Source organism: Amblyomma americanum, chromosome 1 (assembly GCF_052857255.1).
Source record: "Amblyomma americanum isolate KBUSLIRL-KWMA chromosome 1, ASM5285725v1, whole genome shotgun sequence".
NCBI classification, from domain to species: domain Eukaryota; kingdom Metazoa; phylum Arthropoda; class Arachnida; order Ixodida; family Ixodidae; genus Amblyomma; species Amblyomma americanum.
The window spans coordinates 102,849,132-102,873,353 of record NC_135497.1 but is presented as its reverse complement, the minus strand read 5'-3'; the positions used below and the strand labels follow the sequence as shown (position 1 = coordinate 102,873,353).

The following is a 24,222-nucleotide window of genomic DNA, read 5'->3' as shown; positions in this document are numbered from 1 at the left end:
GAATACCAAGCCAACAGGAAGGCTTGGATGACGTCCAGCATATTTCAGTCCTGGCTTCATCAAATGGATCGGTGTTTTCGAGCTGAGAAACGGAAGGTCCTCATGGTTGTGAACAATTGCAGTGCTCACTGCAAGGTGTCGGGCCTGGAATGGATTAAGCTTGTGTTCCTCCTGCCGAATACAACCGCAGCCCTTCAGCCCATGGACCAGGGCATAATCCAGCATATAAAATGCAAGTACAGAAAGCATGTATTGCAGCGCATGCTCCTCTGTATGGAAGCTGGGAAGAAGTACGACCTTACGCTCCTCAGCGCTTTGAACATTCTGGCGCACGAATGGGGTAACATGCCTACAGCAGTTATTGCGAACTGCTTCCGGCACAGCGGTTTTGTGCAACCGAACTGCGGTATGGGGGAACTGCCGACAGAAGCAGCTGACGCAACCACAGAAGACGACAGCTGTTTCGACAACGTTTTGCCTCCTGCCGTGCGGCTCGTGGATTACGTGTCCATCGATGATGGTGTCGCCATTGCCGGTCAGCTGACCGAGGACGAAATCATCCAAGAAGTGACAGGCGCCGACAACGACGATTCGTCGGAAGATGACAATTGTGAGCACCTGCCCCAAACGCCGAAGCGCACGGTGAAAGAAGCCGCAGAAGCCTTGTCCGTGCTGGAAGACTTCTGTGAACAAATTCCGGATGGTTCGCGTGCCGCGGAGCATCTGGCAGCTGTTCGAGCTATTGTAGCCGCTCAAATTCGCCCGAAAAAGCAGACGACGATAACAAACTTCTTTGCCAAATAAAGGTATGTCATGCTGGGGCAAATTTCATGTTTTTTGTGGTTCATTCGATATTTCGACATTCGGTTAATTCGACAATTTTTTGCGGTCCCGTCAGTGTCGAATTAACGAGCTTTTACTGTACATAAGACACAGAACAGCACAAGATAGATACAACACTAACAACTAAATAAAACCAGAAAACGGTATCGAAAAAAGTGTTGTATATAGCCACGTATAATGACTTCAAATGTAATACCTGTGCTACACGGGCGTTTCGAATGCCTTCCAAACGAATGTCATTCGACTCGACTGCCAAACCTGCGCTGCTACACGACGTTTTTGAACGGCAATCGGTTCACATGACATTCGAGTCGACGGAGCTCCGCGGAGACATTCGAGATTTTGGAATGCCTTCGAAACACAAGCGCGACTACTCTCTACCGCAGCGTCTTCGCGTCATAGGTGGCAGCATAGGTTTTGAAGAGCAAATACGTTCGTTAAACGATGAAATTATAAATACTATTTATATACACTACACGGATCTTTTCCAGAAGTTTTGTTAGCAAGAAAATATTAACCGCATACTCTGGAACCCATCGTAGGAAAGAAAGGCAGCCATTTTGACCCAGTGTGTTTTTTCACTTTGTGCTGTTGCTTTTGCTGTGTTTTGTCTTTTTATTTTGTGTGCATGTGCGTCTGTGCATCTGTGTGTACATTTTAAGTGAGCTTTTTTTTTATTCGGTGAAGTTTATTGCACTTTTTGTTTTTGCGACACACGCAGGAGATAGAGCCCAATGTAGCCAACAGACCGCACACAAAAAATGGCAGGGCTATGGGCTTGGGCCTCTATTAGAACAGAGGCGTTTAGTAATGAATAAATAGTAAAATTTATTAGAAATGACATATTACTTTTAAATGTAGCAATTTTATAGCGGACTGTAACTATACAAATTAATTGTTGCTGCTATATTTGTTTAAAACAAAACTTGACGGCAGCAGCACCCCTGTAGCTTGGCGGCAGAATACTGAAGCTTTTGAATGCTTTTGGAATAGTCGTGTAGCACCGTACGGGTCCGTCCAGTCTGAATGCCATTCGAAGTTTCGAATGCCGTTCGACTCGAATGTCATTTCAACGTACCCGTGTAGCACAAGCATAAGTCGGGCCCCCAATATGCAATGTTGCTGGCCAAAAATATATAAGTTGACGAATACATCACACTTCATTACGTAGTTTCGAAATCCCATCGCATCACAGCACGCACACATCTAAAGACAATGGCAAGGCAAACAGTCGGAGATAAACAGCGACCAAGCACAATAAAACGGCTCCCTGTCCTGCTTTCCATACTTGCCTGCTGCCTGGCTGACAGAGGCAGACATAACTGCCAAAGGTTCTATGGTTTCAGATTCCACCACAACACACAATCTGCAGCTTCTACTACGCCACTGAGAATATCGGAAGTTTGCTCTCACACTGTCTACTGAACGCCCAAGAACACCCAGAGCACAAGCGAGCCCCGTAAATTGCTCGCAATTCAAATTTTTGTCAGCAGAATTGATATTCATTGAACACACGATTTGTTTTTTTTCACTCATGGAGGTCCATGCTTTCTGCTTAGAACTGGCATGGGCAAGAGGTGTATATTCCCATTGGCTTGGATGAAACTACCTTCAACCCCTAAATATAGGCTGGCTCTGCATACAGGTCGACCCGTCAATTTTGAAAGATTGTTCTTGCAAAAAAAAAATAGACTTATAAGCAGCACTATGTACGTATGTGCAGACACACAACCTATGCATACACTGAGTAGACACTGCAGCTAGTATGCACACATGAGGCCACATTTAATATAGGCCAGCAAAAAAACTCAATGACACCAATTTGGGTGACACTTTGGGAATGAATGAGCAGTCACCACTACGCACTACACTAGCTGATCACATGCTGACTTCTTATTTAATTTTTGATTTTTTTTATTTTTGTTCTTGGCCTTTCTGTTCTTGTCATCTTTTAAGAGGGGAGACGGCTCTTGGAGGCAAAAAAATCGTGAAAAAAATTGATTTTTCAAAAATGGAATTTTCAAAATCTGAAGCTGTTTCTTTACGAGCCTGTGAATTTTCTAATCTCCAGAGCCAACATTTGAGCTGTAAAATGAGTAGACAACTTGGATCCGAGCTCTCTCTTGACAGATTTTTGCGCAATAACAGGGCTTTTTCCGCGACATGCTATTATCGTTTCACTGCAGCGATCGCAGCCATCTTGGTCTCATTTGGAAGAGCTGCTTTTCGTTTTGAATTTCGCGCAGTTGCTGCTTTGTTATGCTTATTGAATGAGGGAGAAAATGCCGCCAAAAAAGCAGTCGCAACGCACGATGCTATTCGCTAGTTGGTGCACGTGACCGAAGGCTGCTATCTAATTGGCTGAAAGGCCTTGTGTCATCTGCTGAAAGCATCCGTTGAGAGCAAGCGGTAGCCATCTTGCCAAGGTGTGTTAGCTGGTGCACCTCGCGACGATGTCAACGTCGGCGCCAAAGTTCCACATGACTCACAGATACGGGAAAAAGAGGACAATAATCGCTCATTACCAACCTGAACAAAAGCATCACGGTCACCTCGAGCAGCACGGACACCGCAAGCGCCGTGGATACGCCTCTGCAGGCGGATCGGGAGGTGCCGATCGAGCTAAGCCTAACTGCGGCGCCGGTCGCGGAAGCCTCAACAGGCAGCGGTCGTGTTCGACATGATACCCCAAAGCTGCAACCTTGTGCGATCGAAGAAATGGACAAGAAAGTTCAGGAGAAACTTCAGCAGACAGCATCAGTGCCAGCAACAGAGTGCAAGGCAGCGTTCTTCAGTGGAATGAGAGACTCCGCAACTGCCCCACTCGGCGACACCTTCTCCATCGTCAGCTTGCATTCGGTGAACAAGATACTGGCGTCAGTGAAGTGCAAAGTATGCAATGGCGACGTGACGACACAAAAATCCGACAGAGAGTATGGCCTCGCCGCCAAACTGATCCTGACATGTGTGAACTGTTGCGACATTTCATCTCGATGGAGTTCGCCGCGTGTGGAGACCGACCAGACAGTGAGCCCGTTCGCGGTGAACATCCTCGCTGTGCGCGCGATGCAGTCAACGGGAAACCAGCGTGCCGTGTTGAATGACATATTTTCGGTGATGAACATATCCCACCGCGGTGTGCATTCAAAAACTTGGAAGAAATACGCCAAAAAGAAGTTGACTTCCGCGGTGGACCGTGCGGCTCAGAAGTTGACTTTCGACTGTGCGCCATCAGTTCGGGACGTTTACACGGAGTTGAATCTGCAGAAAATCTGCAGCGCACACTGAAAAAGCGCCATTTTAATCACTCTGGTCATACAGACTACATCCCAGAAGGCTATTGGGTGTCTGCTAATGCCAGTATGTGAACAAATTTGAAGCACTTTGCCATAAACAACACTTTTTTTAGCACGTAGCCATATGTGTAGACTAGGCAATGTTGGGAGCAGAATTTGTAATTAAGGTTCAGAAATTTTTTAATTTGCTCTAGTTTTTGATTGAAAGTTGGACACTATTTGTACCTTGAGTTTCAATGTCTTTAAAAACTACTTATGACGGTAAAATTGAAAAACTGTATCCAACATTTCACCCTTTTGTGTTTCCAGAACCTAACCAAGTGAAATTTATGAATTTATAATGTGCTTTTTCTCTTAATTTTTCTTATTAATGAGAGGGTGTTAATTATGCATAACTCAGGAACTAATCAGCCTATCATGAAACCAATGAGATTTTTTGGAATCAGCACGGAAACCTAGTCAAGAGTGTGTAATTTGATTAAATTTGGAGCAGAAACAAAAATTTTTTCTTTTAAGAGCAGTCCGCCCATTAATGCCGCAACATCAGACATTCTCTATTTTGCCTTCATAGATCCCTGGGAGTCCTTGTACCCTGGTGCAGCGGTTAAGCGATGCAGCACTGCCCTGCGATGGCAGGTGCTACCACCGGTGGGACTTCTGTGACCTAGGATGCTCTTGACGGGCAACCACTCGTGACAAATCGGTAATTTTACTACCACCTGCGACAGTGGACAGTTTGCTCACAATCCGGTGAGCAGGGCTTCACTCCTAGGGCTTCAGAGGGTTTCACTACCTCTGCGACATGTCCCCTCTAATGCTCGCACATTAAAAAGCATAAAGCATTGCCATGTGAGGCAATGCTCATCCTGACTCTTTGACAGGTGTAAACGCAGTCCTAACAGAGAGGGCAGGAAAGACGACCAAACCTTGCCGGCCCCTGGTGCCATGTTGTGCTTCTTCCGACTGAAGCCCTCCACGTCGGCCGAACTGCTCGCCGTGTTGAACTTGGACCGCTTGCGCTGGCCGCCATAGCCGTACTTCTTGTCTTTGTACTGCCTCTTCAATTGCGACCTGGCAGGATGCACAAAGTGTGCCAGAGAAGAGGAGGAGGAGGAAGGTGAGAAAACTGACCACAGATTTGCCACCATGGCAGTGAGACGTGGAGCAACAACTGGGGTGGTCCGAAATGCTGGTGTCAGTGAGTGTTCTTAACGCCAAGTGTGGGAGGAGTGATTTAATGCATTTATGCCGGCACACTTTCATTAGTATTCTGACATATATTCTGATGCAATGCGTGCATTCTGGCGTAATGTAGCCAAAATTTGTTGGGCAACAGCACCGAGGATAACCATGTATTCTAAATTCTAAAAACTGATACAGATATTACTTATGGTGGGCTCTGCACCTCTCAATAATTAAGGAGCCTAACAGTAATAGTTAAAAAGTTAACTGCTCAATATTAAATGACCAGCCTGCTATAGTTAGCCTTAGCTGTATTCTGATGTACTACACAGCTAACAATGCTATGCCGATAAAAGTGCTCTTATAACTCAAAAAGCCTATTTTTAAAAATTGTGTAGTCTTAGGTGAAACACTCTGTACACATTGAGCAAACGATTACTCTATAAGCTTGAGTGAGAGGCACAATACTAATTTCACTCTGGATGTTTGTTTTATAGGGGTTTAACGTCCCGAAGCGACTCAGGTTATGGGGACGCCATAGTGAAGGGCTCCAGAAATTTCGACCACCTGGGGTTCCTAAATGTGCACTGACATTGCACAGTACAGAGGCCTCTAGAATTTCGCCTCCATTGAAATTCAACCACCGTGACCGGCATCGAACCCGCGCTTTTCGGGTCAGCAGCCGAGCGCCATCACCACTGAGCCACCGCGGCGGCTCTCTCTGGATGGATGGTACTGATAAAACATTTACTTCACTGTATGAATAATGCTCTTGACTGCAAACTGAGTGTTCCCTTACATGCTGCAGCTACCTGTATGCCCTCCATTGCATGCGAATGACTCACTTTGAGAGGCGCTTTCCTTTTCCTGGTTGGTTGCCAGCTGCAGCTGGCTTTGGGCCTTTCTGCTTTCCAGTATTCTCCAAGAAGTCTAGCGATCCCTGGCCTGCAAAGAAAGAAGAAACAAGATGGCGGCTGTTTACTCTCCAAGTACAGAGTGATGAGCACCACACTTCGCGACTTTTTTTTTGGAAACAGAGCAGAACCCAGACGGCCAGCAATGTCCAGCGGATGTCCATTTAAGGTCCGTACGTCTGAAGCCGAATTTGGACATCCGAAGGAAGAACACAGCAGGTACGAAAGTGGACATCTGAATCCGGATGTCGGGTGGGCATCTGAAAATCCGAATCTGGATGTCCGGTGGGCTTACAAGGGGCGTCCTACTTAGGACCGATTTTGAAAACAGGCAGAACAGAAGAATGTCGTTCCCATTTGGCAGTAAACCGGTATATTTCGTGTCTGGTTGTAGGAGGCGGGGAGGGCTAGAGAGCTGCCCACTGAGGACTCTTATTAGAAGCTCAAATTGGCTCGGTGACCTCTAGTTTTATTTCTGGTGTTTTGCAACACTGTTAGTGCTGAAAAACTTCCATAATGCGGGCTGCAAGAGCAGCACACGGCATCAAGTGTCTGCATTCCTTAGCACAGCTGCTTAAACACAGACGCCGTGCTAACTTCGTATTCGGCACGCCTGCAGTGGCCCATACAAGTAAGCAAGCAACCTTTCAACGGGAGAGTCCTTCTAGCAACGAATCTCTGCGGAGCACTTAAGTAATATGTTTAGCTTTTTACCAAGAGCTTTCAAGAGATTCTCCACTACACAAATAGCACAGACAAATAGCTAAACTAAAGCCAAATATCTGCAGTAGCCAATAAGCGAATGACAACATATTTGTGGCTGAGGGCAAGCATATCCTGCATCACAGTTTGGGTTACAGCCTTGGTTCAAATTCAGTTGTATAAGTTGGCCTCTGACAGGACGCAGACCAGGGTAGAGTGGCTGTGACCGTGAGCAAGCAGCTTTGTGCATACTAAATGTCGTCATTTGTCTTTCCATGCTGGAATGGGCCAAATAGGAGGGACAATGATGATAACATGAAACTAGCAGAACCAGGCTAATACAACCAGCGCAGTAAAAAAAATATGGCAAGATGTTTTACTCAACAAAGCTGACCTGAAAGCTATACAGTGAAAGCTCGTTAATTCAAACTTTCAGGAACAAGGAAAAAAGTTTGAATTATCCGATGTTCGAATTATCGAATGGCCTCGAAAAAACTGACAAGAACCATTTGCATTACGATATATGTACCACATTTACCCGTGTAATCAACCCACTCACATAATGACCCACCCACCCCCAATTTTTGCCTAAGAATTTGAAAAAAAGAAAAGCGTCAGTCACTAACACTTCCCTCCGTTTTGCACTGTCATGGTCCACAACGCATTTCTTGACAGTGCGCCAAGATACTGCGCAGTAATAGCCTCACGGTGTGTACTTTTTGACTTAGCTTTAGCAAGGGGGAGAAGAGAACTTCGCAGAGTGCCAGCACTTCTCCGGTTGTGCAAGCCTCGTTTTCAGTACATTCGCCTTAAGGGGTGACCCACATGGAGCGAACTTGCGCTGCGAATTTTGAGCGGCACGGTGGAACGCCGCCGCACCGCCGCCATGCAGCACCACAAGCGGCACCATATGCTTAGCAAAAAGCTGAAAAGAACAGCTGTGCATTTACAATTAAGCTATTATTTATTCAATGACAACAAAGAGGACGAATTATTCTTTGTGGCCCCTTTCTGAACCAAAATAGTTAACCTGTTTGAACCTCCCACGCTTCCTGACATCAACCGACACGTAGTGGCTAACACTAACAGCTTTCAAAAACCGGAAACATTCTAAAAATCTAGCGCATTTCATAGCAAAAATTTTGTGCTGCGAGCATATTCAGACAAAGCGAAAGCTTCGTGCGACTTTTGTTTGCCGTGAACACGAGGCACAGTAGCGGACGATGAGTTCGCGGTCAAGCGAGAGACCGCTTGGGTCGTGGGCCCGAGGCTTCAACAGGCACGGCCATGTTGTAGAAGCGGGCGGAAGTCAGACGCATTCGCGCCCTGATTGGTCCGCGCTGTTAGCCCGTGTTGGCCGCTTCTGGCCAGCGGCTGACCGCCGGGCCACGGCCGGGTGATGTTAAAAGCCGGCATCATGATCGCGGCTGACTGCGTGCTTCCGTTGGTGACTGATGGGTGTAAAGATGGATGACACTCGCAAAGAAAAGTTTTTCACACATAATTTGTAGCGCCTGTCCTAAGTCATAGCCTTTCATGGTCGTTGGCTGAGACTGCGCCGACAGTACTGATCTGTATTTCCAAGTTAACAGGGCTAGAATTAACGAGTATTTAGTTGTGAGTTTCAGAGGCTGTGCGGAAATGAGGGTAGGCAGCCGCCGACACAGCCGGCAACCCCTACCCTCCAGCGCCGCGCCGGGGATGGTGCCATTTAGGCTTTACCTACTCTTACACGGTTTTAACTGGTTCCATGTTCAGTCCCCGTTTAGGACGTGCGCAGCCTCTAACTATGCGGAAGTGCTTTTTTTTTTGGCCACGTGCTATGTTCCAAGCTGCCCAGACGTGGCGGTGTGTAGTTCGAATTATTCGTAGCGGAACCAACTCGCTTTCGAATTAACGGGCTTTTTGTACATAGATCTCTATGCAGCTTGGCCGGACCAAGTAGTGTAGTTAGAATTATTCGAAAATTCGAATTATCAAGGTTCAAATTAACGAGCTTTCACTGTACAAGGCTCCACGGTGGAGGGCTGCGAATTATATCAATGATCGGCATTCTGATTTCTGCATTCTGACCCCAGGGTATGAGAGCAGCCCGAGAACTGTTCCGCGGAACAGTTCTCGGGCTGCTCTTATGGAGCTCTGCACTTTGAAGCTGCAAAGGGCCTCTAAGAGACGCCACTGTGGAGGGCTCTGGATTAACTGCGACCTCCTGTGATTCTTTAACTTGCACGAACAAACATAGGACACAGGTGCTTTTTTTTTCAATAATCTCCACTGAAATGCATTTACCGTAGCAAGGACTGAAACTCAAGACCTTGGGCAGCTGTTGAACACTGTCGCAATGCACAGTCAACAGTGTGTTATGAAGCCAACCAGAATCTCACCATATGTGCGTTTTACAGATTTTGGCTCCAATAAAATATACCATGTATTCCTGTCAATTCAGGCTCATTTACCGTAAGTTTCTGGTGTGTGCAAACTGATACTTCCGTTCTATGTTTGCTAAAAAATTGCATGCATCTGGCTCCCCCACAAGATGCCAACAGAAGACGGCACTGTAGCTATTAATATCCATAGCCAATGCCAATAAACGCACACACGTGCAATACCTGCCATTTCGACCTCATTTTCTGTTGGAAGAGGGCAGCGTGATGAGCTTTTTGCTTGCACCACAGCGAGAAGGGCCTTCACGAGCCCAAAGAAAGGCTGCCATTCTCAAGTGGATTCAGCACTGGCAGAGTTTGTGAAATTGTGAAGGTCAGCGGCACTTCCAGTGACCACAGAGTTGCCAAAGTGAGAGAGCTGGCAAGAGAGCAAGGCATTCTATGGGACAAGTGAAAGGCTCAAGCAAACTCCAACAGGCCGCATCAAATACGCCGTTGCTAGGAGTTTTAGCTAGCTGGATTGCTACAGCCTGGGATGACATTTCGGAAAGCTTGGTTGCGCGCTTGTTCCAAAAGTACAGCATTCTCAGTGCACTTGATGGCACAGAGGACTGTGCTCTGTACGAAGAGGACAGTGATAAGGAGGTCAGCAATGACGAGGACGAGTGAGCGGGAGCAGGTTCGTGGAAATAAATCCCGTTTGCATGCTGTCCCTGCAGTCGTCCTCAATTGCTGTTTCGGCAGGCCTGCATTCAAAGAAAGTTTTCTGCTTTATTTGGCCTCCAACTTTTGGGTGTCAGCTTAGAATCGTGGCAAGCCTAGATTCAAGTAAATAAGGTAAGATTGGTGCAGACGTTGAGCTTGCCATCTGATGCATAGTATGAGCACAGCACAAGTGCACTGAACCTTGTCACTGAAGTTTGGCAGAAAAAGTATCAGAAGTGTTGCTGTGTACATGAATATTTGTACACTGAGATGATGGAAGATTCAGGGGACTTCAATTAGGGAGTACTCTGAAGCTAGAGATAAAAAAAGATGGGAGCTATGGGGAGAAGTAAGGCACCAGTGAAGTGGCACACAAAATTTTCATGAAAATGGGATGGCACAGCACATACAGTCGAGCCCACATATAACGGCCCCACTTAAGACGAACTATCGCTTATAACGAACGAGACTTTTCGCGACTATCAAAATATAATTATTTCAATGGCACAAAATCACACGTATAACAAACGTCATTAAGGGCACAGGGTAAGCCCTATACTTCCCATGCATTTTAGGCCATGTTGAGGTACATGTTTCTCACTAACTAATAACAGTAGCCTAATAATAAATATATCATTGTTTTCCAAATTTTGTGCTCTTTTTACTGAACTAGAATATTTGAAATGTGTTGAAAATTCGATTTTTAATAAAATTTTTTCCGGTAGTACACAAATCTGGCCTTTCTTTGCGCATTTCAAAATTCATAACAGAATAACTGCTCAGTGAAACTGCTTAATTCTAGTTCAGTAGTTGGCAACACTTATGTAGATGATTGCAAAAAAAAATCAGCCGTCTGTCTTGAAAGGCATTGGAAATAATGGTACCTTTGTAAGAAAAAACACTGTTTTGAGATAATAGAGCGTAAAGAAAAAAGATGTGAAAAACCATTTTTTATTCGCAGAAACGCCTCCATAGTAATTGGTTTAATAGCCCCCTGATTCGTAGTCACTGTCGCCGTCATTTTTTCGCTTTTCGGCTTGTCGTTTTGACTGTCGGGCCTCTTTTGTAAGCTGTCGTGTTGCTCGGTCCGCAAAGTACATGCGCTTATGGTCAGCTTCCCTCAGCCACTTGATGGTGTTCAATCCACACGCCTTCAAAATGCTGGCCCGTGCGATGCTACCATCATTAAATGAAAGAACAGCATCCAGTGTTGCCATCCGTGGGGTCCGAAGCCTAACAAACACATTCTTTGGCGCGCGTTCCCAAACAACATGGTTGAACGACTCATTTGCATTTTGAGTTCCCCATGCAGGCACTTCTCTAGGAGCTCAGCCTTCGATAGCTCCCTATAAATGGGTTTGATAGCCTCCAAGACAGATGCAGGCAAACTCTCCTTGTGGAAAAATGGCTTGCCCTCTGACTGACTTCTGTTGAAGGCACACCACGTATCAGGTCCCTTTGGGCAAAGTCCATGGCATGGGTCATCGTCTGTGGCCGATAAGTGGAAGAAGGTTGCCCAAACGGCCTTTCGCATTTCATCCAGGTTTCCTACATTTCTTCTGATGGCCAAACCATAGTACGTCTGGAGCTTGTCTATTACTGCATCAGTCAGTCGGCCTCGGCCCGAGAGGCTCTTTCCATCAGAGAGTTTTCCTGCTTTGTTTCCTTTTTTTAGCCTTCGTAACCTTGTGCCCATCCTTTTTTGCACGTGCCCTATGCACTCAACCTTGGATATTTCAACGGAATCACCATATGGCATTTGTGCCTTCACAGCCATAAAAGCCTTGCTGTCATCATCCCCAAGGTATTTGACGTATCGAACGCCGTGAAGCTCCTCACTCCTGCCGAAAATTTTCAGTGCTCCTGCGACTTCCATTCCACCGCTGGTGCCTTGGTAGTTGCTTTGGCACACCTCTCTATGAAGGGGGTCACTGTTTGTACCCTTGATGCTGCACTTTGGACAACGTTTAGACAAAACCTCCACATCCAGCACCTTCCCAGAGTCTACACTGGTCGCAGAGACTATGCCGTTATTGGAAGTATGGCCTCGCTTCTGCCAGCTTCCATCAAGAGCAACTGCGATGTCTTTATCCCCCTCATTCAGCTGCACAGCTTCGTCAGCTGCCCTTTTCATCGACTCCTGAGCAGCAGCTTCGATGTGACCTAGAAGCTCTTGATTGTATTTCGCAAACTTTGTCGGCGGCTTAGGAAGGTTTAGCATAGCACAGAGTATATTTCCTGCAGCCATTCCCTTACCAATGGACCTCAAGGCATACACTAACCTGAGGTTGGCTTCATAGAGGCCAGAAGTAGTTTTCTTCGACGTCTCAAATCGTTGTGCGGCACTACACACTTCACAGTTCAAACTGTAAACGCTTGCAACACCTACCCGTTTTGTCACAATTTCGATGAGCTCAACACTTCCACCGCACTCTCTGCACACACAAATCTGTGTAATTGCGGCACAAATGCCGTCCATGTCCATTAAGGCATATTGGCTGCTGCTCTGTAGCACATCCTCTTCCTGGAAGCACAGAGAAAATCTTGAAAGCTTCGATGTCGAGGAGCTGGCGCGTTCGGCGTTCGGGATCTCATTCGGTCGTGGACATCCTTTTGCTTTTTCACGATGAGCGTAGCGGTTGCCGTGAAATTCACGCCTGACGAAGGCCTTCTTTGCCCTGGGCATCTCAACTTATCAGCAGCAACCAACACCGGCACAATTTACAATACTGATCGAAAGGGATAGCACTCGGACGCAGCTGCATGAAGGTTGCAGAAACGTGGAAAAAACGTGCAAAGCGTCTCAGGATTGTCTTGGCTAAAAAAGGGGAGCTGTACAATAGTTGCCAGACAATTTTTTATATGTAGCTGATTTTACACAAGTTTTGAAATCAGGTGGTGGACTTTTTGGTTGAAAAAATTGACGTTAATCCTGAAAGGGGGCGTGGCCGCTCACTACTTGGTTTCAGAAAAAGCGTTTTTCAGCCGTAAATATGGCTTTCTGAGGAAAGTGCTATCATGGAACATGTGTAGAAAGAATTGAACTTCTAAAATTCCAAAAGAAAAAAAAACGATTTTTTTTCTAATTTTACCTTACCCTGTGCCCTTAAGCCCTGCTGATCGGTTACAGCGAACGGATGGCATAAGCCCGGTGCCGAGATGCGAGATAACCTGCCTCCGATCCCGTTTTGCGCCCAGCGCATGGCTTGTTTTCCAGAGCCTCATCGGAGGCGAACTGCCCTCCCCGCTGGCCGTTTCATGCCGCTCTCAAGCGAGCTACCTTTTCCTCGGCGACGCGCCTTCCAAGATCGCCCTCCTGCCCCTCCTCGCAACTCTGCTCCCCTCTCCTCTCTCTCTTGTAAATCCGTGTGCAGCCTCTGCAATCAGCCGCGCTGCCTGGGCTAATCTTGGAGGCCACACTCCGTGAAGTAAGCCTGCCGTGGTAGCCAAGAGGTGGCTGCACTGACGCTCACGGACGCCCCTCATTGGTCTCTTCGCTGGCACTGTGCATCTGTATATCTTTAGGTTGATTGCCGCTTGTCCACGTTGCTAGTCTACCCTGCTGCGCGCTTTTGTCACTCTTATTGTGGTGCGGACGTTTCGTTGGCTTCGTTCAAATCTCGTTCCCTGGTTGTAATTCGGGACGGCGGATGGGAACACCGTGCCCATTTCCATTGTATTCAGCGGTAGAGATGATGAAACCGGCCTGGGCGAAGGTGGCGGCCACTTGCGTGCGGAACTGCTTCCACAAGACCAGCTTCGTTGACACAGTGTCTGCTGATGCTGAGCCCGATGCTTCGGAAGATGACCAGCCCGGCAGCGATTTGAGGCAGCACGTCGTCGACTCCGGCATGGGGGGTCGACACTGGTTGGAATGATTCTATTTCTGTTGACGACAATGCCGACACCGCGGAACTGAGCACGGACGTGGGAATCATTTCTGAAGTGCGGGACAAGAGTGACGCGGAGGAATCGGATGACGATGAAACTTTGGGGCCAGCTGCCATAAGCGTGCCTGCAGCAATGGGCTACACAGAGAGCCTCAGACACCTTGACTGTGCCAAGGGCCTCGGCAAAGAGCACGCTTCTGCTTTAAATAAACTGGAGACCTCACTCATCGGATCTGCGCTGCAAAAACAGACGTCCATCACGAACTTTTTCGCAAAGAAAAAATTTTTGAAATTTTGTGCTTTGACAAGCAACTGTCTTTAAAGCTGTGGTCCACTTACTACAAACTTTGGGATATAACGAACGGGCGCCGCGTGATGCTCATGTTCGTTATAAGCGGGCTTGACTGTACCACCAACTGCTGTAAACTGGATCGCCTAAAGACTGATTCTGAGAACCAGCTTCGTTGCTGGTATCACAAAAGAGAGTAAGGCACGGTTAATGAGGCTGAATCTCTCACAGCTGCACATGAGAGACGCCACAGTGGAGGGCACCGGATTAGTTTACACTCCCTGGGGTTTTTTACTGTGCAGTGCTTCCACTGATGGCAATACCACCACTTTTAAAGTGCTAGCATAGGCTTGCGACAGAGCACGCACAGCAGAAAAAAAACGCTACCATGAAGCTCTTAATAAAGAAAAATAAGAAACCAAGGGAGTCACGGTGGCTCAGAAAATTCTTCCAGAAGTAATAACCTCACCTGCTGACTTTAGCAGATGGTTATGCTGCCAAGTGAATCATTAACCCCAGCAGCCTCAGTTCAATTAATATTAAGCACGGGGCAGTCAGCATAAAGTTTACTTTGCACAGCTCTCTATCAGTTTAACCCATAAACAGTAGACTCCCGTTAAGACGAACTCGCTTAAGATGAACCCTCGGTTAAGATGAACAGTGGAGGTCGTTTGTTTGGTTTCCCATAGAGCCAATGCAAAAAAAATCTGCTTCAATGTACACTGCGCACGCGCTATTCGGTTAAGATGAACTTTCACAACCAACCGCGCCCAAGCCATGCAGCGTTACTCGACCATTCAAGCAGTATTTCAGCGGAAAGAAAGAATGAAAAAGTGAAAAAAGATGAAAGCTTTTTTGCGCCGCCAACCCTCCGTGCGACGCGGGGAGGCAGAGACCTAACCACGTCTTCGTTGAAAAGGCGATTCTGTGAAAGCAGAACTGCCGCTGCTCCTCCCCTCCCTACTCCTTGCACCCCCCCACCCCCCTTCCACCCCCTGCAGCAAACTCCCAACAATAATCTGTCTTTATTGTGCCAGTAGATTCGCGTCGTGTCGGCAGAGTTCTTGCAACTTGCAGACTCCTCCTACAATCTCGGGCAGGGAGCAAAAGCGGCACAGAGAGAGAGAGAGAAAGAACATGTGGGCAGCCCAGCCAGGAAAGCCAGCAAAACTCGAGAATAAAAAAAGGCAAAGAGAAAAAAGAGAGAACAAAAAGCAGCCAATGCTGTTTCCCAATGATGATCACATGACAGTGTCGTCATGCCAGTGCTACCGATGCCATGTGGCAGTGTCTCACGTGTTTGCTGGCTGCCGCGCAAACTGTGCAGTAGGCATATCGATTGTTCATGGCATGCGTGTGCGCTGTGACCTTGCCATGTTCCGCAATCTCCCGCCTGTCTGTACGCCGCCACATTGTGGTGTCCGCTGTTTGTTTTAGTGCGCGCCCTGTTCATCGTGTTGCTAGTATGACTAGTAAGCCAAAACCTCGGAAAAAGCCGCTTGAGCTTCGTGAGAAGATTTGAAGTTTTAACCGAAGTTCGCGCTGGCCGGCTTTCAAAGACCGAAATAGCGCGCAAGTTCGGCATCGCGAAAAGTACCGTGAGCGGTATTGTGAAAGACAAGGAGCGGATTACTAATGCTTTGCAAGACGGTGAGTTTGCACCAAAGCGGAAGAGAATGCGCACAGCTATGCACAAAGACCTAGAAGACGTTTTGCTTGCTTGGGTGAAAAGAGCGTGCGGTGCGAATTCGCCAGTGAATGGAGCGATATTGAAAGCAAAAGCAGAAGAAATAACGCTGTGGCTGAATGTGGAGTTTGCGTGCAACGATGGCTGGCTCGACCGTTTTCGGAGAAGGCATGCACTGGCCTTTCGTTGTGTTGTCGGTGAGGCCAGTGCAGTGGACAAAATGACCTACAGCGATTGGAGGCAGAACAAGCTGAATGACCTCCATGGAAGAATATGACTCTCAAAATAAATGCAGTGTAGACGAAACTGCACTATTCTACCACCTGCTTCCAAACAAAACGCTCGCATTTGCTGGTGATAACTGCGTGGCGGGAAAGCACAGCGAGCTTCGGGTAATGGTCCTCGTGGGCGCGAATATGTCTGGGACTGACAAGCTAAGGTTGCTGGTGATTGGGAAGTCTAAAGCACCGCGCTGCTTTAAAAACATAAAAATGCTGACAGTCACATACATGGCTAATTCGAAGGCATGGATGACGCAAGCGCTTTTTGAGCAGTGGGTTCAGGAGATGGATCACCACTTCCAGAGACAGAAAAGGAAAGTTCTGTTTGCTGTTGATAACTGTCCCGGACATGGTCACGTCACTGGGCTTTCTGCCATCCGTCTGGAATTTCTACCAGCAAATACAACGGCGAAGCTGCAGCCCATGGACCAGGGAGTGATAAGCAGGTTGAAGAGGCACTATTGGCGCTCTCGGTTGCAAAGGATGCTAATTTGCATGGAGACCAGTGAAGAGTACACAGTGAACCTGCTAAGTGCTGTCCACTTACTGACAAGTGCCTGGAAGCAGGTTAATTAAGCGACCATTGCCAATGCCTTCCGCCATGCGGGGATTGTGGCGCCTAGTGACTGCTCAGCGCAGAATGAAACTATGAGTGAGGACTCCACTGCGAACTTAGAGGAGAGAAGCATTGTTTCTACACTGAGGAGTAAAGGTGTCTCCGTTGACATGAGTACGTATGGCAGCATTGATGAAGGTGGGCAAACGTGCAGGGCTGACACACTGGAAGCTTTAATTGAAAAGGTTCTCGACCTATCATCAGAAACTGCTGCTGACAACAGCATGGATGTTGCGCCTGAATCTCTACTGGTGACCTGTGATGCAGCTGACGCTTGCCTGGACACTTTAGTGTAGTTCTTCGAACAATGTGAGGGCACTGAAGGATATCTCGGAAGGTTAAGGGGGGACACCCCTCTTAAGACTATTTTCCTTATTTCTTGATGGATATTCATAAAACTTACCTGATTTATGCATTTCAGTATGCTGATTTCAAATATGCACTCAGTTTTCCTGTGAAACAAGTTGTTCTCAAAATATTACGTAATCTTTGTTTGAAACTTGCAGGTAATTTAATTATGTAACAGTAAAGGCCACAGTGAAGTTGAGCATACAGGCATGCTCTAGAATGTCCACTGTGTGAAATAAGGTAATATGAACGTTTTTAGACCCATTTGAACAAAAGATATGGCATATTAAACTTTATACCAGGGAAAATTTGATATGAGGCTCAGACAAATTGCATTGTTTTAAAATTATACTAATTGGTATTTGGTCTTGTTTTAGTCTTATTTCACTCTCGGTGAGTTCATTTTTCCAACAAAAAAAGAATTATGAAGCTAGTCCACCTAGAACCAGAGATATCATCCCTGCACTATTGGAAATGTGTCAAAATTGTAGTTTTGAGAAAATAAGAAAAAGCGTTTCCAACTATGTTTATGTAAAAGTAATAAGTTAAAATTCAAACAAATGCACCAGGGGCATAATCTGGATGCATGGCATCTCTGTGTCGCCTTTTTGCCATCTTCCTGATGCCCATAGCTGACTCTTGCTTCTTAGTGGAGCTGGAGCTGCAGCGCAAGTCTTTCTCTTTTGCTCTCCTGGAGGCAGTGCTGCTGGCGTTCATGTCCAGCTCGTTCAAGATTGCAGTTGTGGTATATTCACTGCCAGTGCTGGAGCAGAGTACTGCTTCAGCAATGGCTGTTTGCACTGTGAACAGTGATGAATGTTTTTCCTTAGAAATCAGGCTCCAAATAACAGTGTTCAAGCTCTCATTTGAATTTTGTGTCTTGTACCGTTGGCACCTCTCAAGTAGGCTCTTCTCAGCCAGGCTTTTGTAACAGGCAAATGAGCTTCTGCAACATGCCTTGGTAGGTTGTATTGATGCTTGGGCAGAGGTTCACCTTTGCCTTGGCAGCATTTTGGTGGCACCAAGAACCCTCACCAGTCGGGCAGAGGCTGTGGTTTGGGCAGCCATCAGTTGAGGTGATATGGTAGTAAGTCGCCATAACTGCCCACTGCATAGCGTCTAAATATATGCCGAGCCTATGCTGAGTCTGGTGATGAGTTCTGCAGTTAACTTGCCTTTTCCTCCAAGGCTTCGTTTGTCGTCTGCTTTGTGCTTTTGTAGCAAGTTGCGGAGCGCAGTCCCCATTCTTTTCTGAATTTGGTTAACGCAGTCCTCTTTCACGACTTCAATAAAGCCATACACTTTTACATCCTGTATAGCATTGAATGTCCTGCTGTCTCCATCACACAGCATCGTTGTGTAGTGCATGTAGTGCTTTTAAGCAACCTCTCAAAAAGAATTAGACCAGCTTCAACCTCCATCTGCCCGGCTTTACTTTCAGTGTTTTTCAGGCACTGATGGCTTTTTTTCCATTCAGCATAACCCGCACTGTCAGGCTTTGGGCCAGTTTTACAGCCCAAACAGTACTTTGACAATACAACATAATCAAGCACATAGACCGTAAAAAGCTCCATGGCAGCTCCGATGCCTATGTGGGAGAAATGACCTCTAGACAGCCATGAGCCGTGATAGCAAACAGCAATGTTGCCCTTGTGCCAGAGATATCATCCCTGCACTATTGCAAATGTGTCAAAATTGGTGTTTTGAGAAAACGACAAAAAACGTTTCCAACCATCTTCATGCGACAGGAACAACTTCAAACTCATAGGAATGTACCAGGGGCATAATCAGGATGCATTTCATCTCTCTGCCTCCTTTTTGCCATCATAATGATGCCCATGGATAACTTTTGCTTCTTGGTGGAGCCTCAGAAACAGACGCGATGAAATGCTCGCTTTCATGTTGTCGCTAGCGTCAATTCAAAACGAAGTATCACCGTTCACGGGCACTAGTTTCGACCACATCGCTATCGGTCATAATTTCATAATTCCACCATCGATGCATACATGGCTGGCGTAACTCGAGCTGCACATTGTTTTTGCCCAGGAGCAGAGCCGGCGACGGCACTGGAGGTGTGCCGTCGTCCACGGCGTGGATCCGCGATGCGCTTCGCGGTTGTTCACGACGCAGATGGCAACGTGCCAACCACACTTCGACTTTCGCCCTGCTGAGGCGGGTCAACTGCAGCGTCGACTCGAATTGCGTTTTCTTCGTTTTTGCTCGGGAGCGGAGCCAGCGACGGCACTGGTGATGCATCGTTGTTGACGGCGCGTGTCCGTGACGTGCTTTCATGGCCATTCACGATGCGCTTGGCAGCGCTCCAACAACACTTCCACCTTCGCCCTGCTGAGGCTGTGTCAATTCAAACAGCGTTTTCTTCGTTTTTGCTCGGGAGCGGAGCCGGTAACAGCACTAGCGATGCGTCGTTGACGGCGCGGGTCTGCAACGCGCTTCACGGTCGTTCACGGTGCGGTTGGCAGTGCGCCATCCGCACTTTGACCCTCGCTCAGCGGAGGCTGCGATAGTCCAGGCTCCTTGTGCCTTTTGCGTTTTCACCGTTTCCGGGCGCCGAACCGATGAAACGAGTGATACTTCATCCACACGCGCCGCGCGGCAGACTCTCTCAAAATGGCGCCGCGCTTCTGGAGCAGACAACCCTAATTTGACGCCTACCCAATCACAGAGCGCCATTTTGATCACATGGCTTTTCTAACCAATGACAACGTGGCGCGCACGTTTTTTTTTTGCTGTCATTCTGTCCGCGAATGGAAAAATCCCAGCGCTGCTTACCGATTTTAAAAATAAGCTGGAGGCGCGAGCTTTCGAACGAGATCAAAACGGCATCGGAGGAGCGCGTAGGTACTGAGTGACGGCGAGGCATGATTTGACCTCAATTTAAAAGGCAAATCGTGCGCCTTCAGAAATTTAAATGGCTAATACTAAGCAAATATTGGCTATTTCTTTCTAAAAATTCGATGTCAGGTGCAAAATGACCTCGTGAATCCAAATATGACAAAATTGAAAAACCCAATTTTTGCGCGAATTTTCGGCCCGAAAGAGCCGTGTCTCCCCCCTTAAGGGGAAAAAGGGTCTTAGAAAAATAATTTTTATTATTAATATTAGCCAAACGAAAACTTCAGGGCTGATGCATTTCAGTGTCCTGATTTTAAATATGGTCTCCATTTTTTTGTAAATACTGCCATTATTTTGTAATTAAAATATATCAAAGTTTTCTGACATTTTGAAAAAATTGGCTGCATCCATCTGACCAAACTTTATTCCAGTAGATTCTACTCTCATAGAGGTTTGCAATAAGAGTAGTTTTACTGCTTTATCTCTTCTAGAACGAAAGTTACAGCTCTTTGAAGTTCATATACAGAAAGCTGAGAAAACAATGCTATATTCTAACTGTTTTCCAAAACTTCACAGCTACCTAAGCTTATGTTTGATGGTTTTATTGCAAGCAGCAAACAGTCAGCTTCCAAACAACACAAACATGGTCAAAATCGGTTGAATGGAAGCCAAGAAAACATTGTCAGAAGTTGGTATGGTGATAGCTCCGTTAGTTCTATTCTATCGGTAGTGTTAGATGCCTTCATGTTTTGGCGCTTCTTAATCAGATCTTTCGTCACCTGAGATAGCTTCCCGGTATCTTTTCAAACTGTCCTACCGCCTACTTCTACTGCGCACGAGAAAGCATTCGACTCAGTGGAAACCTCAGCAGTCATACAGGCATTGCATAATCAGGGGGTAGAAGAGCCTTATGTCAAAATACTGGAAGCAACTGTACAGCTACTATAGTCCTCCATAAAGTCAGCAATAAAATTCCAATAAGGAAGGGCGTCAGGCAAGGAGACACGATCTCGCCAATGCTGTTCACCGCATGTTTGCAGGAGGTATTTCGAGGCCTGAATTGGAAACAGTTGGGAATAAGAATAAATGGAGAATACCTAAATAATCTGCGATTTGCTGATGACATTGCCTTGCTGAGTCACTCAGGAGGTGAACTGCAAATCATGATCAATGAGTTAGACAGGCAGAGCAGATCGATGGGTCTAAAAATTAACATGCAGAAAACCAAGGTAATGTTCAACAGCCTAGCAAGGGAACAACAGTTCACAATTGGCAGCGAGAGCCTAGAAATTGTGCCGGAATACGTCTACTTAGGGCAGGTAGTGACAGCTGATCCGGATCATGAGAGGGAGATAACTAGAAGGATAAGAATGGGGTGGAGCACATATGGCAAATTCTCGCAGATCATGAGTGGCAGTTTACCAATTTCCCTCAAGAGGAAAGTGTACAACAGCATAATCTTGCCGGTACTCACCTACGGGGCAGAAACGTGGAGGCTAACGAAAAGAGTTCAGCTTAAATTAAGGACAACGCAGCGAGCCATGGAAAGAAAAATGATAGGTGTAACGTTAAGAGATCGGAAGCGGGCAGAGTGGGTGAGGGAACAAACCCGGGTTAATGACATCCTAGTCGAAATCAAGAGAAAGAAATAAGCTTGGGCAGGGCATGTAATGCGAAGGCAAGATAACCGCTGGTCTTTAAGGGTAACGGAGTGGGTTCCAAGAGAAAGTAAGCGTAGCAGGGGGCGGCAGAAGGTTAGATGGGCGGATGAGATTAAGAAGTTTGCAGGCAAAGGGTGGATGCAGCTGGCAAAGGATAGGGTTAATTGGAGAGACATGGGAGAGGCCTTTGCCCTGCAGTGGGTGTAGTAAGGCTGATGATGATGATGATGATGATGGTATGGTGACTAAAAAAAACAAAACTGAGAAAAACACAAAAAAACTAATTGCAACACATTGAAGCATAGTAAACACATTGAATCATAGTAAACACATTAACATACTTTATTCTTGAAAACAAATAGCCTAGAAGGCACCTGGCAAGTAATCTGCATCGTGCTTTTGTCGCTGGCGTCGCTTTGCCGACTGCAAAAATGTGTCCGAGGCTTCACGTTTTCTCTCAGCGCTTGTCAATCTTCGAGAGTCGTTTTCTTTTGCTCTCTTAGAGCTGGTGCAGTTCTCCACTAAGTGCAATTCTTGAAGGATATCTGTAGGTGCTTGCTTTATTCCAGAATTAAAGCGCATCACTGCTTCAGCCACTGCAGACTCTACGGCAAACAATGAGGAATGTTTGTCCTTAGGAATGAGTGACCAAATAACAGAGTATAAGGACTCATTCACATTTTGAGTTTTGCCACTTTGGCAGCGTTTCAGCAGCTCCTTATCAGATAGCCGCTCATACTCCGGGCGCAGTGCCTTTTTTACATTGTCAGGGAGATTGTAAGTGTGGCTAGGCGGCGTTTCTCCTCTGGCGGCAGCAGCGTTGTGCTTACACCAAGAGTCGGGGCCACTTGGACACAGACTATGATCAGACAGCATGTCTGTAGAAGTAACATGGTAATAAGTAGCCATTACTGCCTGCTGCATGCTGTCCACATCACCTACATTGGACTTCAGGGCCCAGCTATAATATTTTGAAAGCTTCTCAATGAGGTCCCCTGTCAGGCGGCCTCTTCCACTAAGCGATTCACCTCTGCCTTTGTGCTTGTTCAGGATGTTGCACAATGCAGTCCCCATGCGCTTCTTGACATGGTTAACACAGTCTTCTTTTCTAACTGGTATGTATCCATATACGCTAGCTTCTTGAATAGCGTTGAATGGCCGGCTGTCACCGTCACAAAGCATGACTGAGTAGCGCAGGCCATGACGTGAAAGCGAACGCTCAAAAAGAGTGACGGCAGCTTCAACTTCCATGAGCCCCGATTTACGGTAGGTATTTTTCTGGCAGTCATGATTAGACAACCAGATTTCATATTCTGGGTCTTCCTTTGGCGGTGCACGTGTGCAGCCTGCCCAAAAGTTGGACAGAACCACATAATCTAAAACATAACCAGAAAAGAGTTCAATCACTGTGCCCACACCTATATGGGATGTGTGACCCCTGGTCAGCCACGTGCCATAAAAACAGACAGCCACATTTCCAGGGCTGTCAAAGCACAGCTCTTTGTATAAACCCTTCACTGATAAGGCACAGCTGGCAAGCACCTTTTCTGCAGCCCTTGTTGCTGCAGGGTTCAACTTAGTTTTCAAATAGCCCTGATAACTCTTATGGTGTAGACCCCTATGGGACACACCCATTGTTGCAAAAATGTCATTGAGGGCAGTCTGGCCATTACCAGTGCTCTGCATAGCACGAGCTGCGAGAATATTCACTTCAAACGGCCTGCACTTCGCACTGCCGTCTGCGTGCTGAGAGCTCCTTTCACTGGCGATACTTCCACAATTGTGGCACTCCATGCACAATTTCACAGCAATCCCATACTCCGTGCCGTTTTTCGTGATGGCAACGTCCCCATCGCAAATCCGGCACACAGTATTTTGGAGCAGTTTGTTGATCGCCGCCAAATCGACGATAGTGTAGGTAGCTGCAGATGCTGGCGGGTCGTCAGCTGTGCATTCTGTCTCAAGCGTTCGCATCTTCCTCTGGCTAGCAGAAATCACTGTTAGGCTCGCGATTTTATCGTCAGAATCCTTCTGTAACTGCTCGTGATCAGCACGGGTCAAAAACGCAGTGTCGACTCGAACCCGCCGCCGCCGATTGCCGATCTCACCCGAGTCCGAGGGTTGCTCCGTGTCGAAGGCACACGCCGCACTTGGCGTAAAAGCATCCGTCACGACCGTCGATTCGCGCTCCGGCACGTAACTCTCTTTTCTTGAAATCGCTGCTTGTGCGATGAGACCATCATCCAGCTCTTCGCCCCTTTCCAATGTCGCTACGACGTGTGCCGCACCCGAGGCGAACGGCGGAATGGTTGCAAAGGTCGGTTCATCCGCCGGTTGATGTTCTGGCTCACCGTTGCGGCTGATCGGGATCGCTGGCGATGAACATTATTCGGCATTATTTCTGCGACGTGTTCTTCATTTCTTGTCGAATTTGTGCACGTTGTGGAATTTCCGGTACGGTTTCTCCATGGTGGTATTTTCAAAATGGCGTCACCCATGAAAGCACAGAGCGTCCGAAGAAAATGGCGCCGGCCAATAGGAGACGTTGATTTTGCCACGTGACCACATATA

General features: G+C 46.9%; 1 protein-coding gene across 1 annotated transcript in view; it reads right to left on the bottom strand.

The window, feature by feature from the left end:
• Positions 1–24,222, bottom strand: part of LOC144112985 (uncharacterized) — a 52,720-nt gene that overhangs the window by 3,654 nt on the left and 24,844 nt on the right. The window contains exons 6-9 of the mRNA XM_077645840.1: positions 23,760–24,010; positions 22,680–23,027; positions 6,167–6,266; positions 5,066–5,210 (exon numbers count right to left, since the gene is read on the bottom strand). Of these exons, the coding sequence (XP_077501966.1) occupies positions 5,066–5,210; positions 6,167–6,266; positions 22,680–23,027; positions 23,760–24,010 (844 nt within the window). The remainder of the gene's footprint in view (positions 1–5,065; positions 5,211–6,166; positions 6,267–22,679; positions 23,028–23,759; positions 24,011–24,222) is intronic.